General features: G+C 37.1%; 1 protein-coding gene across 3 annotated transcripts in view; it reads left to right on the top strand.

Annotated features, from left to right (window-relative positions):
- Window positions 1-557: 557 nt before the first annotated feature.
- PCDH9 (protocadherin 9) overlaps window positions 558-19,322 on the top strand; it is a 665,591-nt gene continuing 646,826 nt past the window's right edge. For all 3 annotated transcript variants that reach the window (XM_062020498.1, XM_062020497.1, XM_062020496.1), the window contains exon 1: window positions 558-3,593. In XM_062020498.1, the coding sequence (XP_061876482.1) occupies window positions 558-3,593 (3,036 nt within the window). The remainder of the gene's footprint in view (window positions 3,594-19,322) is intronic.

Genomic DNA, 19,322 nt, shown 5'->3' with positions numbered 1-19,322 from the left:
CAAGAGCAAAAAAATACATATGGAAGCAAACAACAAATTACATTTGGCAGCTGACATAGCAGTTAGAATCCAGAAGTAGTGCGGGGAGATTTTTCACTTGCACCAAATGACTGGATGGAGGAGGGTAGAGGGGGGAAGGCACGTTACGGATTACACGCTGTACCAAGAAATTATTCAGAAAGTACATGTCGGAACGGTAACTACCCTTAATCCTGCAAGTAGTTATTTCCATTCACACTCTGTGCAAATGCAGCCAATGGGATATTGGTGCATTTGTCCGGAAGGATTGCTTGTAAAAGGGAGCAGTAGGAAAATGTACTGCTGCAAGCATGCATTGCAAAAACAAGTAGTAGTTGGAGATTGTGGATTTGTCATGCCTAAAAAGAAAAGCAATAATGCTGTTCTGTGTGGTTGTGTTGACAGTGCTGTCTCCAAATAAGAAATGAGATGTAATGCATCCTGCAGTCCATGCATGCCTCCTCTTGCAAATCGCACACCGTTCCTCTCTGGAAGCCTTTAAGTCCTAAAATCCGGGAAAAGAGAATAAAAACATTATCATGGACCTGAGGGATTTTTACCTGTTGGCCGCGTTGATTGCCTGTTTAAGGCTGGATTCTGCTATAGCTCAAGAACTTATTTACACTATTAGAGAGGAACTGCCTGAAAACGTACCCATAGGGAACATACCAAAGGACCTGAACATTTCTCACATCAATGCTGCCACGGGGACCAGTGCCAGCCTTGTCTACAGACTGGTGTCTAAAGCAGGGGATGCTCCTCTGGTCAAAGTGTCCAGTAACACGGGGGAAATCTTTACGACATCTAACAGGATAGACAGAGAAAAACTCTGTGCTGGAGCTTCCTATGCAGAAGAAAACGAGTGTTTCTTTGAACTTGAAGTGGTGATTCTTCCCAATGACTTTTTTAGGCTGATCAAAATAAAAATCATTGTAAAGGATACTAATGACAATGCACCTATGTTTCCATCCCCTGTCATTAATATCTCCATCCCAGAAAACACTCTGATCAACAGTCGCTTTCCAATCCCATCAGCAACAGATCCTGACACAGGTTTCAACGGGGTGCAGCACTACGAGCTGTTAAATGGGCAGAGTGTCTTTGGACTGGATATTGTAGAAACTCCAGAAGGGGAGAAATGGCCTCAACTGATTGTGCAGCAGAACTTGGACAGAGAGCAAAAGGACACCTACGTGATGAAAATCAAAGTGGAGGATGGAGGTACCCCTCAGAAATCCAGCACAGCCATCCTGCAAGTCACAGTAAGTGATGTCAATGATAACAGACCAGTGTTTAAAGAGAGTCAAGTAGAGGTTCATATACCAGAGAATGCCCCCGTAGGCACTTCTGTAATTCAGCTCCATGCTACAGATGCAGATATAGGAAGCAATGCAGAAATCAGATACATTTTTGGTGCCCAAGTCGCCCCTGCAACCAAAAGATTTTTTGCTTTAAACAACACCACAGGACTGATTACAGTTCAGAGGTCCTTAGATCGAGAAGAGACTGCTATTCACAAAGTGACAGTGCTGGCTAGTGATGGTAGCTCTACACCGGCCCGGGCAACCGTTACCATCAATGTCACTGACGTAAATGATAACCCTCCTAACATAGACCTCAGGTACATAATAAGTCCCATCAATGGCACAGTGTACTTATCTGAGAAAGATCCCATCAATACAAAGATTGCCCTAATTACGGTTTCAGATAAGGACACTGATGTGAATGGCAAAGTGATCTGTTTCATTGAGAGAGAGGTCCCTTTCCACTTGAAGGCGGTTTACGACAACCAGTATTTGTTAGAGACCTCTTCCTTGTTGGACTATGAGGGCACCAAAGAATTCAGCTTTAAAATTGTTGCTTCTGATTCTGGCAAGCCCAGTTTGAACCAGACTGCCCTGGTAAGAGTTAAACTGGAGGATGAAAATGACAACCCTCCGATTTTCAGCCAGCCTGTAATTGAGCTGTCAGTTTCTGAAAACAACCGGCGTGGTCTATACTTAACAACTATTAGTGCCACAGATGAAGACAGTGGGAAAAATGCAGACATTGTTTATCAGCTTGGCCCTAATGCCTCCTTTTTCGATCTGGATCGAAAGACAGGAGTTTTGACAGCCTCCCGAGTTTTCGACAGAGAAGAACAGGAACGTTTCATTTTCACTGTTACAGCCCGAGACAATGGCACTCCTCCTTTGCAGAGTCAAGCAGCTGTAATTGTTACTGTCTTGGATGAAAATGACAACAGTCCTAAATTTACTCATAACCACTTCCAGTTTTTTGTATCTGAGAACTTACCAAAGTACAGCACGGTGGGGGTGATCACAGTGACTGATGCAGATGCTGGGGAGAATAAAGCAGTGACCCTTTCCATCCTGAATGACAATGAAAACTTTGTGCTGGATCCGTACTCTGGAGTTATAAAGTCCAACGTTTCTTTTGATCGGGAACAGCAGAGCTCCTACACCTTCGATGTTAAGGCAGTGGATGGAGGGCAACCTCCTCGCTCTTCTACAGCGAAAGTAACCATAAATGTCATGGATGTTAACGATAACAGCCCTGTTGTCATCTACCCACCTTCTAATACTTCTTTTAAGCTAGTGCCACTCTCAGCAATTCCAGGATCGGTGGTAGCTGAAGTCTTTGCTGTGGATATAGACACTGGAATGAATGCTGAGCTTAAGTACACAATCGTAAGTGGAAATAACAAGGGTTTGTTTCGGATTGATCCAGTGACAGGTAATATCACTCTGGAAGAGAAACCGACCCCTAACGATGTGGGGCTGCATCGCTTAGTTGTCAACATAAGTGATTTGGGTTATCCCAAATCCCTGCATACTCTTGTGCTTGTATTTTTGTATGTAAATGATACTGCTGGAAATACTTCTTATATTTATGACTTGATACGCAGGACTATGGAAACACCTCTGGACCGGACCATAGGGGACAGTAGCCAACCCTACCAAAATGAAGACTATCTGACAATCATGATCGCCATTGTGGCAGGTGCCATGGTTGTCATAGTAGTGATATTTGTCACGGTTCTCGTTCGCTGTCGACACGCATCCAGATTCAAAGCTGCCCAGAGGAGCAAGCAAGGTGCTGAGTGGATGTCTCCCAATCAAGAGAACAAGCAAAACAAGAAAAAGAAAAGGAAGAAAAGGAAATCTCCGAAGAGCTCACTTTTGAACTTTGTGACCATTGAGGAGTCCAAACCTGATGATGCAGTTCATGAACCTATCAACGGGACAATAAGCCTTCCAGCAGAGCTGGAGGAGCAAAGTATAGGAAGATTTGATTGGGGCACAGCACCACCAACAACCTTTAAGCCTAACAGTCCTGATCTTGCCAAGCATTACAAATCTGCCTCTCCACAGTCTGCTTTTCATCTTAAACCTGACACTCCAGTTTCAGTGAAAAAGCACCACGTGATTCAGGAACTCCCATTGGACAACACCTTTGTTGGTGGTTGTGACACCCTTTCCAAACGCTCTTCCACTAGTTCAGATCACTTCAGTGCCTCAGAGTGCAGTTCCCAAGGAGGTTTCAAGACAAAGGGCCCCTTACACACCAGACAGGTAAACGAGCACTTTTACTGGTCTATAAGTACTGCATACAAGTGCCCGATCAACCAGTATTAAAAGTGCCACTATGTTGTGGAGTGTGATTTTGTTGGTTTTTTTTTTGTTTCAATCTAATTTAATTTAGTTACTTTACGGGGAGAACAAAAAACTAGAAAAAACAAACAAAAAAAAACCACAAAAAAAACCCCAGACCCTCAAATTTGACCATTTTATCGTTTGCCTGGTACTTAACCATGCATTTGCGAAATACTTCTGATATCTTGGATTTTGAAGAATACTGATTGTTAAAGAACTTTGATGCTTCTGTGCATGTGCACGTACATGTGCATTAACAAAACTTAAAAAAAGTGGGTTTTTTTTCTCCCTATTATTCGACTGTCCAATGTAAAAGTTACTGAAGAAGAAAAACTGTTTCCTTACATGCTAAATTTCATGTGCTTGAAAATCTGTTTCAAGGCTGAAGGGATCAAATTTCAAAGTGAGTTGACTTGAGTTTCTTTTACAGTTCAAGCTGATTTGTAACCTTGCTGTTAGTGTTACTGAAGGGGTTAATTTTCTACCCTAGCAAAGCCAGCCAAATTTCCAAGCTACTTCATCTGTGAAGCACGTGGTTTGTTGGTAGGATATAACTAAGCCATACGGAAGTCTTCCTCTGTTTTGAGTTCAAAATTATTTTGTTGTAGTAGATGAAAGTTGGTATGATGTAGACAGTTTGTTGCATATTTTAAAAAAAATGGCCAAAGCATACTTTGAAAGGAGTGTGTTCTCTGAATACATCTGAATTATGCAGAAAAAGAAAAAAAAAATCATCCCATTGTAAATATTTTCTCATCTTAGTAATGCATAAGTGATTTGTCATAACTCATTTTAAACTGTGAAATACACCATATGAAGAGGGATTAGGAGGCTGAGAAACTCATATTTCAACCAAATCCAGCATTAGTTTTTCTTAGGTCTAATAATTCCTTGCTAATAAAGATTTAAATACGGCACTGTCTAATTTATTTTATTGGTGCTTGTCTTTTGCCACTAAACCAGCCTGTCAGTGTAGCCTGTAGATGGCACTGAGGTTCTACGTCGCTTTCGCTGGCCCGGTGCCAGCCCTGCAGTAGCTAGGAAAAGCGGGGGGAGGGAAGGATCAAGCTGATATTACAGCCAAAAAACCTTTTATTTAATGATAGTTGGAGTGGTCGGTAGTTTAGTTTGCCTGTTTGCAAGGCAGCTTCCTTAGTGCTTTGCTTTTGCTGCACCAACTTTGTAGGTGTTAGGAGTTACATTCGAATTCCTGCTGGTGCTGTATCCTCCAAGTGATGGAGATTTGTCTGAATTTATTAGGGATATGAATCCTAGAGAATCAAGTGAGACACATTTAGACTTGTCTTTGCAAAAAGATTTTGACAGTAGCCAAGTTTAGGATAAAGTCATCCTCTTGCTGTTGCATTAGCCTTATTTGAGATGAATGTGATGTTTCCAGAGCTGTGTCTTGACTTTGGGTGTCTTTAAGGTGTCACATTAACAAGATGCTAAGAATAAAACAAGCACTTTTGAGGCAGCTCTGCTAAAGTAACTGCTCTGAAGCAACTTGTACTTACAGTGAGACACTGAAAACATCACAGAAGATTCTCACAAAACCTTAACCTTTCTAAAGAGCTTAAAGAAGGGTATACTGCTGGCACCGTCTTCAGGCTGTTACACGGCACCATACACATACTGTCACCATGAGTTAAAAAAAACACAAAGAGCCTTTTTTTTTTTTTAAGTTAACAAATTTGTAGAAGATCTCTGCATAATCTGTGGTTACTTGGCTGAAGTTTTCTCCCCAGTTTTAGTTGCAAAAATATAACACCCCCAACCCACACATTCCTTTTCTGTTCTGAGATGTTGATAATTTAGCTTAAATTAGCTTTCTGAGTTCAATTAGAAGACTCAGGCTTAATCAACCCCATGTCATCTAGATACAGTTAAGACCCAAACAGTTATTTACCTGATGGAATGTATAAGCTTTGCACAGTAAAATTCAATATGAGGAAAAAAACCCCAACTGAATACCAAACAAAAAATATTGGCAGTCTTTTCAGTTACCTGTGTTCATTAAAGTAAATAAGCTGCTTTCAGTTTAATAATAATATCAATGATTATACTTATATACAGACATCATTAAAATTCCACTGAAGTCTTACTGAATCCTTTTGGAAGCCCACAATATGGCATGATTTGAGTTATTCCCTGAAAAAGCTGTACTATATGTAGCTGGAAATATAACTCTTTCGTTGGTAGACAGCTAAACTGAGCTTGTGTATTTTTATTCTATGAGGAATGAGATAGTGTCTTGTCTTTCCCCCCCCCCCCCCCCCAATGATAAGCATTACAGGACTTAACCTTTTTATGCTCCCTTGTCACTTTTGACTGGCAATGGTAGTAATCATTAGCAGCCTTCCTTTTATGCTGATTGCGATTCCTGAAATTAGGATGCATTTTAGCTAATATTCAGTGTCACTGGAGTTTAATACACTTTCACAAGTGTTGATATAGATTTTTGATACAGTATGGCCTTTAAGCAAAGTGTTCCTACTTAAAAGTCTTACTGAGTAGTAGTGTATCCTAATGCCACAGTATCCGAAAAATATCTTTTAAAATTCCTGAAGATATACCTACTTCTGTGCCACTGTACAGTTTTCTTGAGGTTTAACATAATTGCTCTGTGTCTATTGTTAGAAGCTGTATTAAGTTACCTGTATATTTGATAGATTTTCTTTATGTGACTTGCATAGGGTGTGGGAATTGTGGAAGATGTTAGGAAAAGAACACATCTAGGAATAATATATATCTAAGAAATACTAGCATCCTCCATTTTTACGTACTGTTTCTTTCAGTCCAAAGTAAATGAATGTGCCAATGTATATTTGCAGATACATTAAGGTTAATAGAGAGCTGAGACTAAAGTCCACATTTGGACTTCATTCAAGCAAAATCCTGTTACTTTTAGTGAGAGCTTGGCCCTAGAAATCTGGTAGAACTGGGTCCTAAGTCAGAAAACTTTTAGAATTCAACAACAGAATGTTCAATTCAATTTTTTAAATTTTTCTTTTTAGATTTGCTGGGCATTTCTGTGCAATCAATAAATTTATTTCACATTTTGTGGTTCGGTCTTCACATGTCACTTTGAGTTGCACAGGCTGATGTTTCAGAAGTACCCAGTATGAAAACCAAAGCCTTCTTCAAGTGCCTATCTTGCAGTAAACCTGGTGGATGCTCTGAAAAGAGCATTTTTGAATACTTGAACTTGAGATTGTTCTAAATGCTAATTCACATAATTAAGAATATGGAAAGGATGTTGCACACCACCAGCTTATATAGCTAAGCTTCTAGAATCAGTGTTATGACTCATAAAGAATACTGAAATCTATGCAGGCTTCTCAATCAGTGTTCCTTTCAGTATTTGATTGAACTTTGAAATGCAGTTCAAATTAGTAAGTCACTGCACTAAACAACTACACACAAATACAGTAGAAGACAACATGTATTCTTCTATATGAAAAACCTCTTATAAAAGCAAAAAACTCCTACTCAGTATCATTAGATTAACAATAGATTAAATAAGAAAATAAATCAAGGCAAATTTACCATGGTTATCCCAGTTTTAATTTATAACAACTTCATTAGCAACAGCAGTGACAACATAAGTTTGAAAATGTGTATTGGTATGGGTTATAAGCAAAACCTTCAGCCTCCGTTTTTAACCAAACAGCATTTAGGCATGTGCTAAACTTTCATGTGAAGTGGTGGGACTGAAGCAGATCCTTAAAATCTAAATGACTTCAGATGTTGTCTTCAAGAAAGACAGCTGTAAGCACACTGTAAGCACTTTTCTGAATCAATGTGATAATTTATAAATTTTGGAAATGTGCACAGTAGATTCAGGAAACCTAAAAATATGTTAATGCTGTCCTTCAATTTCTGTGCTCTGATGGCAGAAATTACGGATTTGGGGCTTGACTGACACATAAAATGCATTCCATACTAAGGTATATTTTTAATCATCTAGTCAATAACATAAGCTCTATGGAGATCACTTTACTCCTTTTTCAGTCAATGGACTTCTTGCCTAATCAAGGAACAGGTAGCCAGGCTCCCACTGATCAATGCACACCACTTAAGCTTTCTGTGGCAAATGTGATTGATATTATCTTGCTCTGGAGTGTTTAAATTTGTAACTTTGGGGTTTATGTAAGAGAAAGGGAGAGCTGAAAGCATTAATGACTCTTAATTTGATACGCTGAGAGTGGCAATTTCAAGGTGAGTAAGCTGATGGAAATCTGCATTGTAACAGCAATGCAGAGTCTACGTCACCTGCAAATATTAAAATTCTGTAACCATAGCATTCCATAATTCTGTGCGTGGTATTATTTTTAGTGGCCTTGTTTTACTGCTTAGTGTAAAAAAAAAATCAGTTGTTTCTTTTTTTATGTTTAATTTGGTTTATGTGTTAGCATGGATATTAGTCATGGGTAAGAACTAATCACCTGGAAAAAAACCTCTGCATGTAATATTCAGTTGTTTTGTAGTTCTGTATATTTATATATTTATATCTGTTCTAAAATATTAGAAATGGTGAAAAATGTACAGTGTATTTTTTCTATCCTTGTATAACTGAAAAAGAGGTTAACAGATTTTGCTCAACTGTCTAAAGAAATTCATCTTTGAGCTGAGACCAAGCATGGAAAATTTCAGCTGAAAAGAAGAATTTTTCAGAAAGTTAAGAGCATGTGAAAACTGGGGGTTGTAATGGAAATGTGAATATAACCCTAAGCTATAATACCATTTTCAATAGTGACAGTAGAAATGCTAAACTTGAGGAGGGAACATTTTGTGTATACAGATACAGACAGTGAAAGCTTAAGCAAGCTTCATTTCTCTTTAAACATTTCCCATGCAAAAGATTTTTATCAGAATCACTGGGATCTCATCTGTCCTGAATGTGCAAAGCCAAAGTTTGACAAATGCTGATAAACTTGTGCCACACATGGGAGTGAGAGCCGAATCTTGAGAGTTTAATGCTATTGGAATTTTTTTATAATGTTCTTTTGTATATAGGAACAAAGGAGGATCTTTTTAGTTTCCATTTCAGATGTTCACTTCCAAGGAATCTATTCTTCCAACACAGCAAAACCATATCAGCCACACTTTATTGACAGCAGTTTTATTGTTGCTAGAGGCTTACACTAAGCTGTTTATTGCTCTTCCCTAACTCAGTTGACAGCAATTCAGGAATTAATTTTCTTGCCCCTGATGTGCTTTCTTGGGCATAAACAACAGATGTTAAAGATATGACAATGGTGACCCATTTACATTCAGCAACTCTGTATGGCCACAGTGTACCTGTCTGAAGTACAAGTTTCATGTCTTGAGTAAGATTGCTTCATCGATTCTCAGATTCTTAGTTTTGTAATAAAACTGGTCATTTATACATATTCTATACAGGGGCAGACGCATAATGTCTAATGAACCAGTCCTCATCTAAGGAAATTCAGTTCAAGAAAACTGAGTTCAGGTTTCATTTATTTCAGGAGATGATGTGTCATCTTACTCTACCATTTAATTCTACCAAACATATAGAATATAACTGAAAAAATAGATATACCATATTATGAGAAATCTAATAGGAATTACAGATGATACCTGAATTTTTGATATGACTCTCCTGCAAAATATCATGGTGGTCTGAAAAATCTACACTCAGAATTTCCTCAGGTGCTACTCAATTACAGTCATCTCACATACATTCTGTGATGTTCATGTGTTTGCTGAAGGAAAAACCAATGTACACAAAACCATACATTGCTTTCTTCTTTTATTAATGTATTGACTTTCCAGCCTGTGGTGGAACGTATGTAAAATGATTTACCCATATAGATTGATGTGGACATTCAATCAGTTCATTTCTAGCTTACATCAGATAACATTCCGTTGACTGTAAAAATATTTCCCAGGATGTAGGTAAAAAACGAATAGATACTGTCACATTTTACTGAATTATGAGGGGGGAGGAGGCATCTTTTGTTAATTTCCATTGACATCTTTTAGCAAGACATTTGCAACATAAGGGGCTTTAGCATCTTACCTAACAAAAATTTTAAGTGCTTGTCTAGACGCAAAATGCGTACCATCTTAACTGTCCCTTTATAATTAAAAATTCATACAAAAAAACATTCCTTCTAATGTAGTTGTAGTACTTTTGTTGTAATGGATTGTGTTCTAGTGAGCTATAAACTCTCTCTGGAAACAGAAATAGCCATTACTGACAGAAGACACCTTAAATTGGTATTACTGCACTATTACATTGTTGTACGATTATGAAAATAAATAAAAATTGTTTTGCATAGCAACATTGTTGTAGCCATACAAAACCATCTGAAGGTTATTTCTAGGACTTAAGGATTCAGGGAAGCATTGGGGCTGCTGTAATTTTGGTATTAAATTCATTTTAATCTTAAATAATTTGAATTTAAAATCTTGGAAAGATTTGGCCCGCATACACAATTTGGTTTTCAGTTTTTGTGAGTGCCATTAATTATGTATGATAATATAGAGAAAGGTGGTTAAAAATCTGATTTGTATTCATAATGAGGTGGCTAAATGGTACTAGACTCAAAAGTTACCCATTCTGTCTTTGTTCATGTTGTTTCTTTTACAGCTAGTGAGTTGCAGGGGTAGGCTTGTTTCGAAGTCTTGGCATAGGTTGTCCTTCATCTTCTGTTGCACAGAGGGAAAACTGAATAATGCAGTATTTATCTGGATTTGTTGATGTATAGCGTTCATAGTTTCCTATTATCTGATGTTTTAGTTTAACTGTTTCTTTTGTGGAATGACATACTTAAATTTTTATGCATGGATATTAATGTTGTTACTTGAAAGTTGTTCTGGAATATGCACACTTCTTGCTACAAGAGGAATATAAGGAGCCCTTTCTTAGAGTTCAGCATTTGAAGCTGAATCCAAACTGGGGTAAATCTGCTGATTTATATGATCTGCAACTCTTCCTGATGTTAACTTCTTTACAGAAGTGATAGGATGATGAGATAATATTTCCAAAATCTAAAAAAAAAAGTAAAATGAGTGAGGAGTCAAGTGAATTAAAAATCTTTTATTCTTAGCTGAATTTGATAAAATGTGGAGGATCAACTGTCGTTTTTTTCTTTCTTCGTTTTGTCCCCCAGATTCACAGAAACAAAATCTAGGTAACATTTTAAAATAGCATCCTCTCCCCACATTTTAAAATAACAACCTCTCCCCATTCCAAAAAAGTTAAATTGGATATTCTCACTGTCTGATAGCTGAAAGAATATAGCTATTCATACTGATTTGTACAGCATTTAGTAGCCTCAAACTTCTGTTCATCCATTCTCCCTCATTCTTTCCAGCCAAATTAAGTATTAGATACAGCTACTGCCTCCTAGGCATTCATGTATTACTGTAGGAAAATTTGTTTTCTTAATTGTTAAATATTTGCCTGTACAATATTTTTTATCAGATGAGATACTTGAGCTTTTGCATTATATAGTAATATAGCTTTTAAAACAGCAAAAAATGAGGAACACCCATATTTCAGTTGTGAATTATATTTGCCATTCTTACAACCTCTTGTTGATTGGTAGCTAGCAGTAGTATCACTTAAATGACTAAACCTGATAGATGCAAATTTCTGTCTCATTAGTTTATGGAAGCAATTGGATGTCTAATGTAATGGCATCTATAGGATGTCTATGTTTCTATATATAACTTATGTGTCAGGTTGTTACAGAGAGTGTTCACTCAGATTCGTTATGAGAAAGGAAGGACTTGATACCAAACTTTGTAGTGGAATACTTTGACCACTGAGGTTCATGTGAGTCTCTGTCTTCCACCAGTATTTTCTGGAAGAAAGTTTTTACAAAATGCATTTTTACAACAAGAGGTCCAGGAGCTCCAGAAAGGATGCAGACTCATGAAATTTGGTTTAAACACCTTTCTTCCTGTGTATAATAGGATGCTGAGCGTGAAGGGGAGTGATATTTAACTCCTGTTTTGAAGTACCTTTTCGTTCAGTGGGACAAGTTTTGGGAATACAGTTGTTATGCCAGTAGCTCTCCTTGGCAGCACGTAGTGAATATATCTGAACATTAAGATTGCTTCAGGTACTGATTGTGGATCTATCCTAATTCCTGTAAATTATGTTCATGAAAAGTATAATGTGTATAATTTTCAACAGTGTACTCAGCTAGTAGCACCTGTGCACACAGTAGCAGATTTTGCTTTTGTTGACACTTTGGTGAGATTCATCTTGTCGTCATCAAATCTAATCTGCTTCACTGGGTTTGTGATTTACTCTACCCTAAAAAGAATACACTGGTTTATACTGTTTGCCAAAGCTGATGGATAGAGTTGAATGAGATGAATCCCACAACAGTGAAGAGTATGATCTAGTGAAAAGTATGATCTGATGTGATTCATAGTCTTCAAGTGTTTCACACTCTTTACTATTGAAGAGTATGGATCACATCAGATCATACTTTACCAGCAAAGAGTATGATCTAGTCTGGTTTTCTCACTGAAGTTGAGAGAAGGGGATTATGTATTTTATATGCATTTCCTTAAGTAAGTATATTTTTTTGAATAGTGTAGATGCATGCAAAACAAGTAAAATGTGCACAGCTGCCTTTGAGAAAGTCTTCTTTAGATTATGGCTGAGACTCAAAGGCTACCAAATCAAGACAGAGACTTGTTATTAAATAGTTATCTGGCCATTTGTACAGCTGTCTATTTTAGGAAGGTGCTGTAAAGAAACACCAGTTATTTTGTTTCATTACTGTTTCTAGTGTTTCTAGTTTTCCTCAGTACTGCATGCTTCTTGATACCTTGTTCTGTGAGTGTGAGTAGAGAAAAAGGAAGTTGTAAACTTCTGATCTCTACCCTCAGTCATATCTGGCCATTCACATCATTATAGTGTGAAAGTGCTTCTCTTGCCCCTCTGGTTTAGGTATATGTCTGTAGCAGCATGTATTTTCACTCACTTGTCAGATTGTTTCACTTTCACCATTTCAAAAATACAGGTCAAAATGTCAGTGAAGTGCCAGTGTTACCAGTAAAAGAATTTGAAATTGTGACAACAATACCCTGAAACATGGATCACCTGGAAGTCTGCAGCAGCATCCAGAGCAGCAGGAGGTAGAGTGTGCTCCAATAACAAAGCCCTAGTCATCTCCTGTATTTTTAACAACTGCCAGATAAATCAAAATATAAATGAAATCTGCATCTGTCTAAGGACAGTAAACCTTGCCTGTTGAAATTTAATCTCTCCCCTGTACAGGAGATGGAATTTCCTATTTGAGATTTCATCAATTTCATTTCAGAAAGCTGTTATATCTGTCAAACATTTTGATTTGAAATGAACACCTGATTTTTTTTTTGCCTTTATATGCCCCAAGAGCACCAGTTTGTCAATCAGCAGAAATACAAAATGATACAGATAGGTGATCCACTACTCTGATTGGCATTTTATTTTTATTTTGCCTTTTTTCTTCCTCAAACTGCAATGACTTAAAAATGGCAATGCTTGTCCATACTGTGGAAGAAGACATGTGAAGGGAAGTCGCCTTTGATTCACCCCAGTCCTGTTTGTTTTGACTTCTCATGGCCATCAATTTGAGAGTACTGGTACAGTCCAGGAGGACAATGAAGCTGTAGCTGACTGGCTATGAGTTGTGTGAATGTCATTCTCATGTGAATGAGATGAAAATGTATTGTATGAATGGGATTTAAATATGATAACTTTTGTTCTTAGTTTTTGCTATAGAAGTGATACATTGCAATGAACTTCATGTAGTCTATAATTGACTGATAGAGCAGGACCACTTCTGAGTGGGCTCTGCAGGCTTTCAAAATGTCTCCAGGTAAAGGAGTGGTCCAGAATTTTCATAAAAAAATTTGAATCTTGTAACATTATTGTTTTTGTAATCTGCTTATCTGGTAAACAAATCAGAACTCTTGGTTCCTAATGTGATTTTTCAAATTCTGGACTAAGAATTTGTCCAAATGGTAGATGCCTTTCAAGAGTTTTGAGAAACTGATGCACTTACATGGTTCTGTGATATATCTATTGGTAGCATCCCTACTAAACATTTCTGGATCTCACTATTATGCAGCTTTGTTCAAATTTAGGCCTTGTCTGACTTCTGTGGTTTAGCAGTTGATTAAGAAATATTCTAATCCATCACAGAGTACCAAGAAACTTATGGCTTGTGGAGTATTTTAGTCTTCAAGCTCCCACTATAAATGATATGAAAAATAGTGTAATTGGGCTGATCCTTAAATACATTTCTTTCTTTTATGATATATTGTCCCTGTTCTTTCTTATTTCTCTTTTTAGTCTCCTTTCATTCTCTGAGCACATTTCTTTCCATAAATAGGAATTGGATATTTCCCCTCCAATGAATACTTTCACAGTAGAGAAGTATCATATTTTGTGTACGGTCTGCTGTAGCACACCCAACTTGTAACCACACATTGCTCTATATAAAGACTTCTGATGAACTGGTTGGCCTCATTAAGATTCAAAAAGTTGAAGTATCTGGAAGCATACCTGGATAGAAGCAAAACACAGAAAATAAAACACTTCCTGAACTAGATAGATACTTGCTTTGCCTTGGTCCAGTAGATTGAAAATAATGAAATTAGAATTAATTATAGTTATTAATACAAATCTGGGAAGATACATTCCTGCAGTATGTAACACATTTTCCTCAGTGTCATACTTGAGTGGACTTACGTGTGGGATGAACAGAGATTCCTGGTTGTGTAATGTTACCTGCATTTTAGTACCGATCAAATCTGATTCCTTTAAAACTGTTATTACACAGACATCCTAGTTGTGCATTACAGTGGAAAGGAAGTAGTTTTGTATGATATAATGGCTTCTGTGAATAATTTGTCTTCAGAGCAGTTATCTGTATATGCAACCAAAATCCTCTGTATCTATCTTCACCTACAGCTGCTGAAGTACTGTGCAATACTGTTGTACCAGCTAGCCTCCTGGATTTCACCACGTATTTTTGTATCCATCCTGTACCTATCATAATTAAAACAAGTAGACAAAAATAATTCTTTGATATACATTTTGATTGATTGCTTGCCTTTTTGGTTTTTTTTTTTTAAAGATTTTTCATACTTTTCTCACAGATGGCCTAATGCATTCACAGTTTTTAATAGGTATATCTCAGTGAGACTTATGATAGAAAATAGATTCTGAAAACAACAGCAAAAAATGTAAATCACAAAGCGGAAGAGTGGAGTTTGTAACTCAGAAAGTACTTCTTGAATTCAGCAATATGAAAGGAAAAGTAAGATGTGAGATGAAAACATTCATATACCTTTACATTTCAAAATGGTTAAAAGCTCAGTGTGAAAAGTCTGGACTTGTAGGAAAACTTATCCTTTTAATAAGAAAGCAGGCAGTGCTGCTGTGATATACAGAATGTCAGTGATCCTTGAGTCTGCTTGTTTAAAGCAGCATGCTGAGCACTTTTCAGCAGAGCGGTTTCATGCAATGCCTACTAAGACACTTTATAGATAGAGCAGATTGACTCCAGACAAAGTGCTTCTTGTTGCCGTTTATGATTTTTATCCGTGATAAATATGTCACAGAAGTAGTTCTCAATTTCAGAACTTTCATTCTTTGGATCAGTGGTGACCACATTAAAAAACATTCTGTGTTCACTCTCTCATGCTCAGTATTTTTTAACATATTCATGTCCTAGCTTGTGTTCAGTATTGTTGAAGTTCATTTTGAGAAGCCTCTAGCTACTGCAGAGTGTTATATCTTACTTCCTGCTGTCCTCCGTAAAGATAGTTAGGGGTCAGGAGAGCCCTCTGCACTGCGCGCTGCTGCTTGCTACAGCTCATGACATTTGGAGTCTGATAGGGATGCTGTGATAGCACCTTCAATTAAAAGCCATCGGCAACAAGTATAACAAAGAGAATCCGTTAAGACTGTTTAACATTATGCCATTGCCTCGACTGGAATAAAACCAGCATGAGAATAAACTGGCTATGTTAGCTTAATTGTGATCTTCACCTAAGTGCTGCCAATGAGACCTTAGACCTAGCAGAAAACCCTAGCTGAAATATCAAGGGGCTTTTTCTGAGATTGCTTAAACTTACCATATTTCAGTTAGAAAATACTAACACAATTCTATTCTAATTTTAAAGCCTTAAGCTTTTGCTGCCTGTTTTGGATTTTCATTACTTTTACGTGTATATAGTTACACAGATAATGGCAAACCCACAAAACCTGAATATCACTGCATGTAACATTGTTCTGCAACTATTTACCACCTCATTAGTTTTTTCAATAGGAAAGATAAGTTAGCATTCTGTCGTGGAGTTTGAACTGCTACCACATCCAGCTGAAGCTTATAAGCCACGTCATAACTTTCACAAAGTGCATTAACTCTTGCAGAAGATGCAATGTTTTAAACAAAAAAAAAAAAATATAACTTTTTGTATTTGCGAAGCCAATTTGTCTGCCATTTTCTCCTGTAAATTTTGCTGCCCTTAGAAATCTTTTAAAATACAAAGGGAGAAATGTAGGTTTCATGTTATTCTGTACAAATCAATTGACTGAGATAGACTTTCTCTCATTTACATTTGGACTGTGCCATACACTCATTACTCTTTAAACATGATATGCCTTTTTCTCATTTTTCTTAAGGCTCTATCTTCACTGGGAAAAAAAGAAAAAGAAAAAAAAGGTCTGTTTTACATCAAGATTGCTATGTGAGGTATCTGTCTAAATGTAAAATCCTCGTGGAGACAAGAAGCAGGTATTTCATACCTTGATGTAGCTGGTTGAGGTCAGCCACGAACAATACACTTGAGGTTGATCTCAACTGGCTATGTACAGGTGAAACTACAATACCTTATCATTAGCAGGGTTTTATACTGCATTACCTACTTCAGTGTAAAATCATGTTACACTATCTTGCAATGTAAGGGTGCCTCTGAGGATACGAATTACATCTGTACTTATTCTATATCCCTTTACCCTTCTAAAGTGATACAAAGTGAACCTCTGCCCTACTGTCTGGAAAAAAACATACAATTTAGTCCTGTGGCTGAATTAAAGTACTTGTTGGTGATTTTAGCAGCAGTACCCCTGAAAGTTCCTGCCAAGCTTACACTACCTTCTTATATAATTCCAAATGAACTTTCATGCTTTCTTCAATGTTGATGCTGCCATTTTGCAAAGTATGCATGATTGCATCAATGATTGCAGCTGCATACAGTGGTTGTAACTCAGTCATTCCCCCCAAAGTGGAACATTAATGCAACACAGGCCATTAAGTCACGAAAGTGATGGTATAGATGTGCCTGTATTCATCTTTTACTTCAGTAAAACACAGTATTTTACAGGAAACGTGATCAGAATCAAACATTGCATCCACCGGCTTCTCCATGTTGACAATAAATGATTGGAGTAGGAACAAATGCCAGTTCCTTTGCAAGTGAGGTAAGCAGTCCTGAGCATGAGTTGTCTTCTTCATTTTTCTTTGTGCTGTAGTTTGAGTCTGACTGCTCCTAATTATGCACTTTTCAGTGCACGTCTTCCACATTTGTCAAAGCATCTCCTAAAACTCATCAATTTGGATCGCTATCAACCAAAGGGTTACTATTACATTAAAATTAGCTGCTTATTTTAGGTAAGCAATCTGGATAAACAGTTGTTTTATAACTTTAAAAATGTTCCTTTACTTTTGTCTCATCTCTTCATTTTTCATCTAAACTCCATGATTTTTTTTTCATGATTTCCACTTCTGAACCTTCTAGGTAATTTGCTTGTCTCATATCCTGCAAATATGTTCTACCCGTCTAAGGATCCTCTGGTTTTCAATATACCTTTTTTTCCCCCCCTTCTTATTTTTCCCCACAAGCCTGCCTACAAGACCACGTTATTTGGTTTGCGGTCAGTAGCTACACAGTGGGAGGCATTTCCCATTCACATGTGACACCTGCTGGCTGCTACTTCCAATTATCCCAAATACTGGAAAGCCAAGATGTTGAAGTACTGAAGTCAATGTTGTAATCAAAGTAGTTAAGAAGGTAGCAGTGCATCTCATAAAGGGTTCTGGACAATATCTGATTTCTGCCATAAGCAAAATACTGACAAGTCCTGCTTTGTTTTGTTGCTTCTCAGGTGGCAAAAAGCTAGACATACATTCATTATATTGTAAAATCACAACCTTCGAGATCTTGCTGAATCTGCCCTACAGCTATTTATCACATGATTGCAGGGAATGAAAATAACATTTTTCCTTCTACTAGGAATATGTTGCTAACCTTGAGGCAAGATAGTGCATAATTTTATGTGTGCCTAGTCTTGCTGTTATATATAGACTGTTTTGAGATGAATCAGTGTCATCATTTCCCAGAATTTAGCACTAGTGCTTTACCAGAGCCAAGGAGATTTCATATACTTATTCTCTTGGCTGCGACAGTGACCAGGGATCCCAAGTCTGAGTCACATTTACACTAATACTATTTTATACTCATGGAAAATTGCCAAGAAAATGCTAATATCATTTACTCCCAAGTAATTTTTTTTTTTTTTTTTTTGACGAGGTTAGAACTGTATATAGCACTGTCTGTGTAAAGGCTATCTGAACCCAATTCTGATTTGACATCCATTATTTTTATGTTTGTGAAATTACAGCGTTTTCACTGATGATTTTGATTGTAATCAAGAGTTGAATCTATCTCCTCATGTCTATACAATAATCCCTCTTCCTCTCATAAGTGTCAGTCTACAGGAAGCTCAGAGATCTCTTAAGACTTTTCTTTTTTTTCTCGAGCAGTTTCTTGAGTGATCTCTTTTTTTATTTGAAGCATTAACTCACTTTAAATAGCAGTAATACCTAGTCTGTAGCTCTGCCTTTTTGGTTTACTTTATTCACAGTATGGCCATAAGCAAGTAGTTTTGAGCACTTTGAAATAACTTCTGATATTACGTGGACACTTTCTATCACGGTCTACTTTTCAGCTACTTAGGATTATAGATGTAATCTTTTGGATATTGTCTAAAGATAAACATTTCAGGAATGTAATTTCCAAGCTACATAAAATGAATTTCAGTTTTAATATCTGTGATACTTTAACAACTTAAGAAGAGCAGGATAGCATGACACAGAAAAAAAAAAGTCAGCATATATTGATGAAAACAGATGAATATGCAAATCAGATTCCATCTATTGTTTTAAGGAATAAAATACCTCTAAGTGTAGCTGCTAGGATTATCTGTGCTCTTAACAGGAACTTGAACAATTTTAAAATAAATGTCATTATTTTCTAAGCATGAGGGACAAAAGAAACATTTCTAGTCCATGGATCTGTGGTATTTTGTGGTAGTTTAACACAATAGCGAGATGCCTTATACTTAATCCAAACCCACTGGAGCTTCAGATTATGCTGTTCCAATTTGCTGTGTGAATTTTCTTTAGGGGATTCCTAGCTGATTAAAGCTTGATAAAGATCAGAAAAGAAGTTTGTTTTTTCAAGAAACATAGATATGAAAACAGTTAGCTGAGGTGAAAATATAAATTCTGAAAACACACTCAATCAAAATGCCCATTTGTTTTACTCAGAATTTTGCCTAAGACCCATTTTCCCCTTATCTCTGAGTTTCTTGGACAAACT

The sequence above is a fragment of the Colius striatus genome, chromosome 1, assembly GCF_028858725.1.
Source record: "Colius striatus isolate bColStr4 chromosome 1, bColStr4.1.hap1, whole genome shotgun sequence".
NCBI lineage: Eukaryota > Metazoa > Chordata > Aves > Coliiformes > Coliidae > Colius > Colius striatus.
The sequence above is the reverse complement of the archived record's forward strand: the minus strand, read 5'-3'. Positions and strand labels throughout refer to the sequence as shown.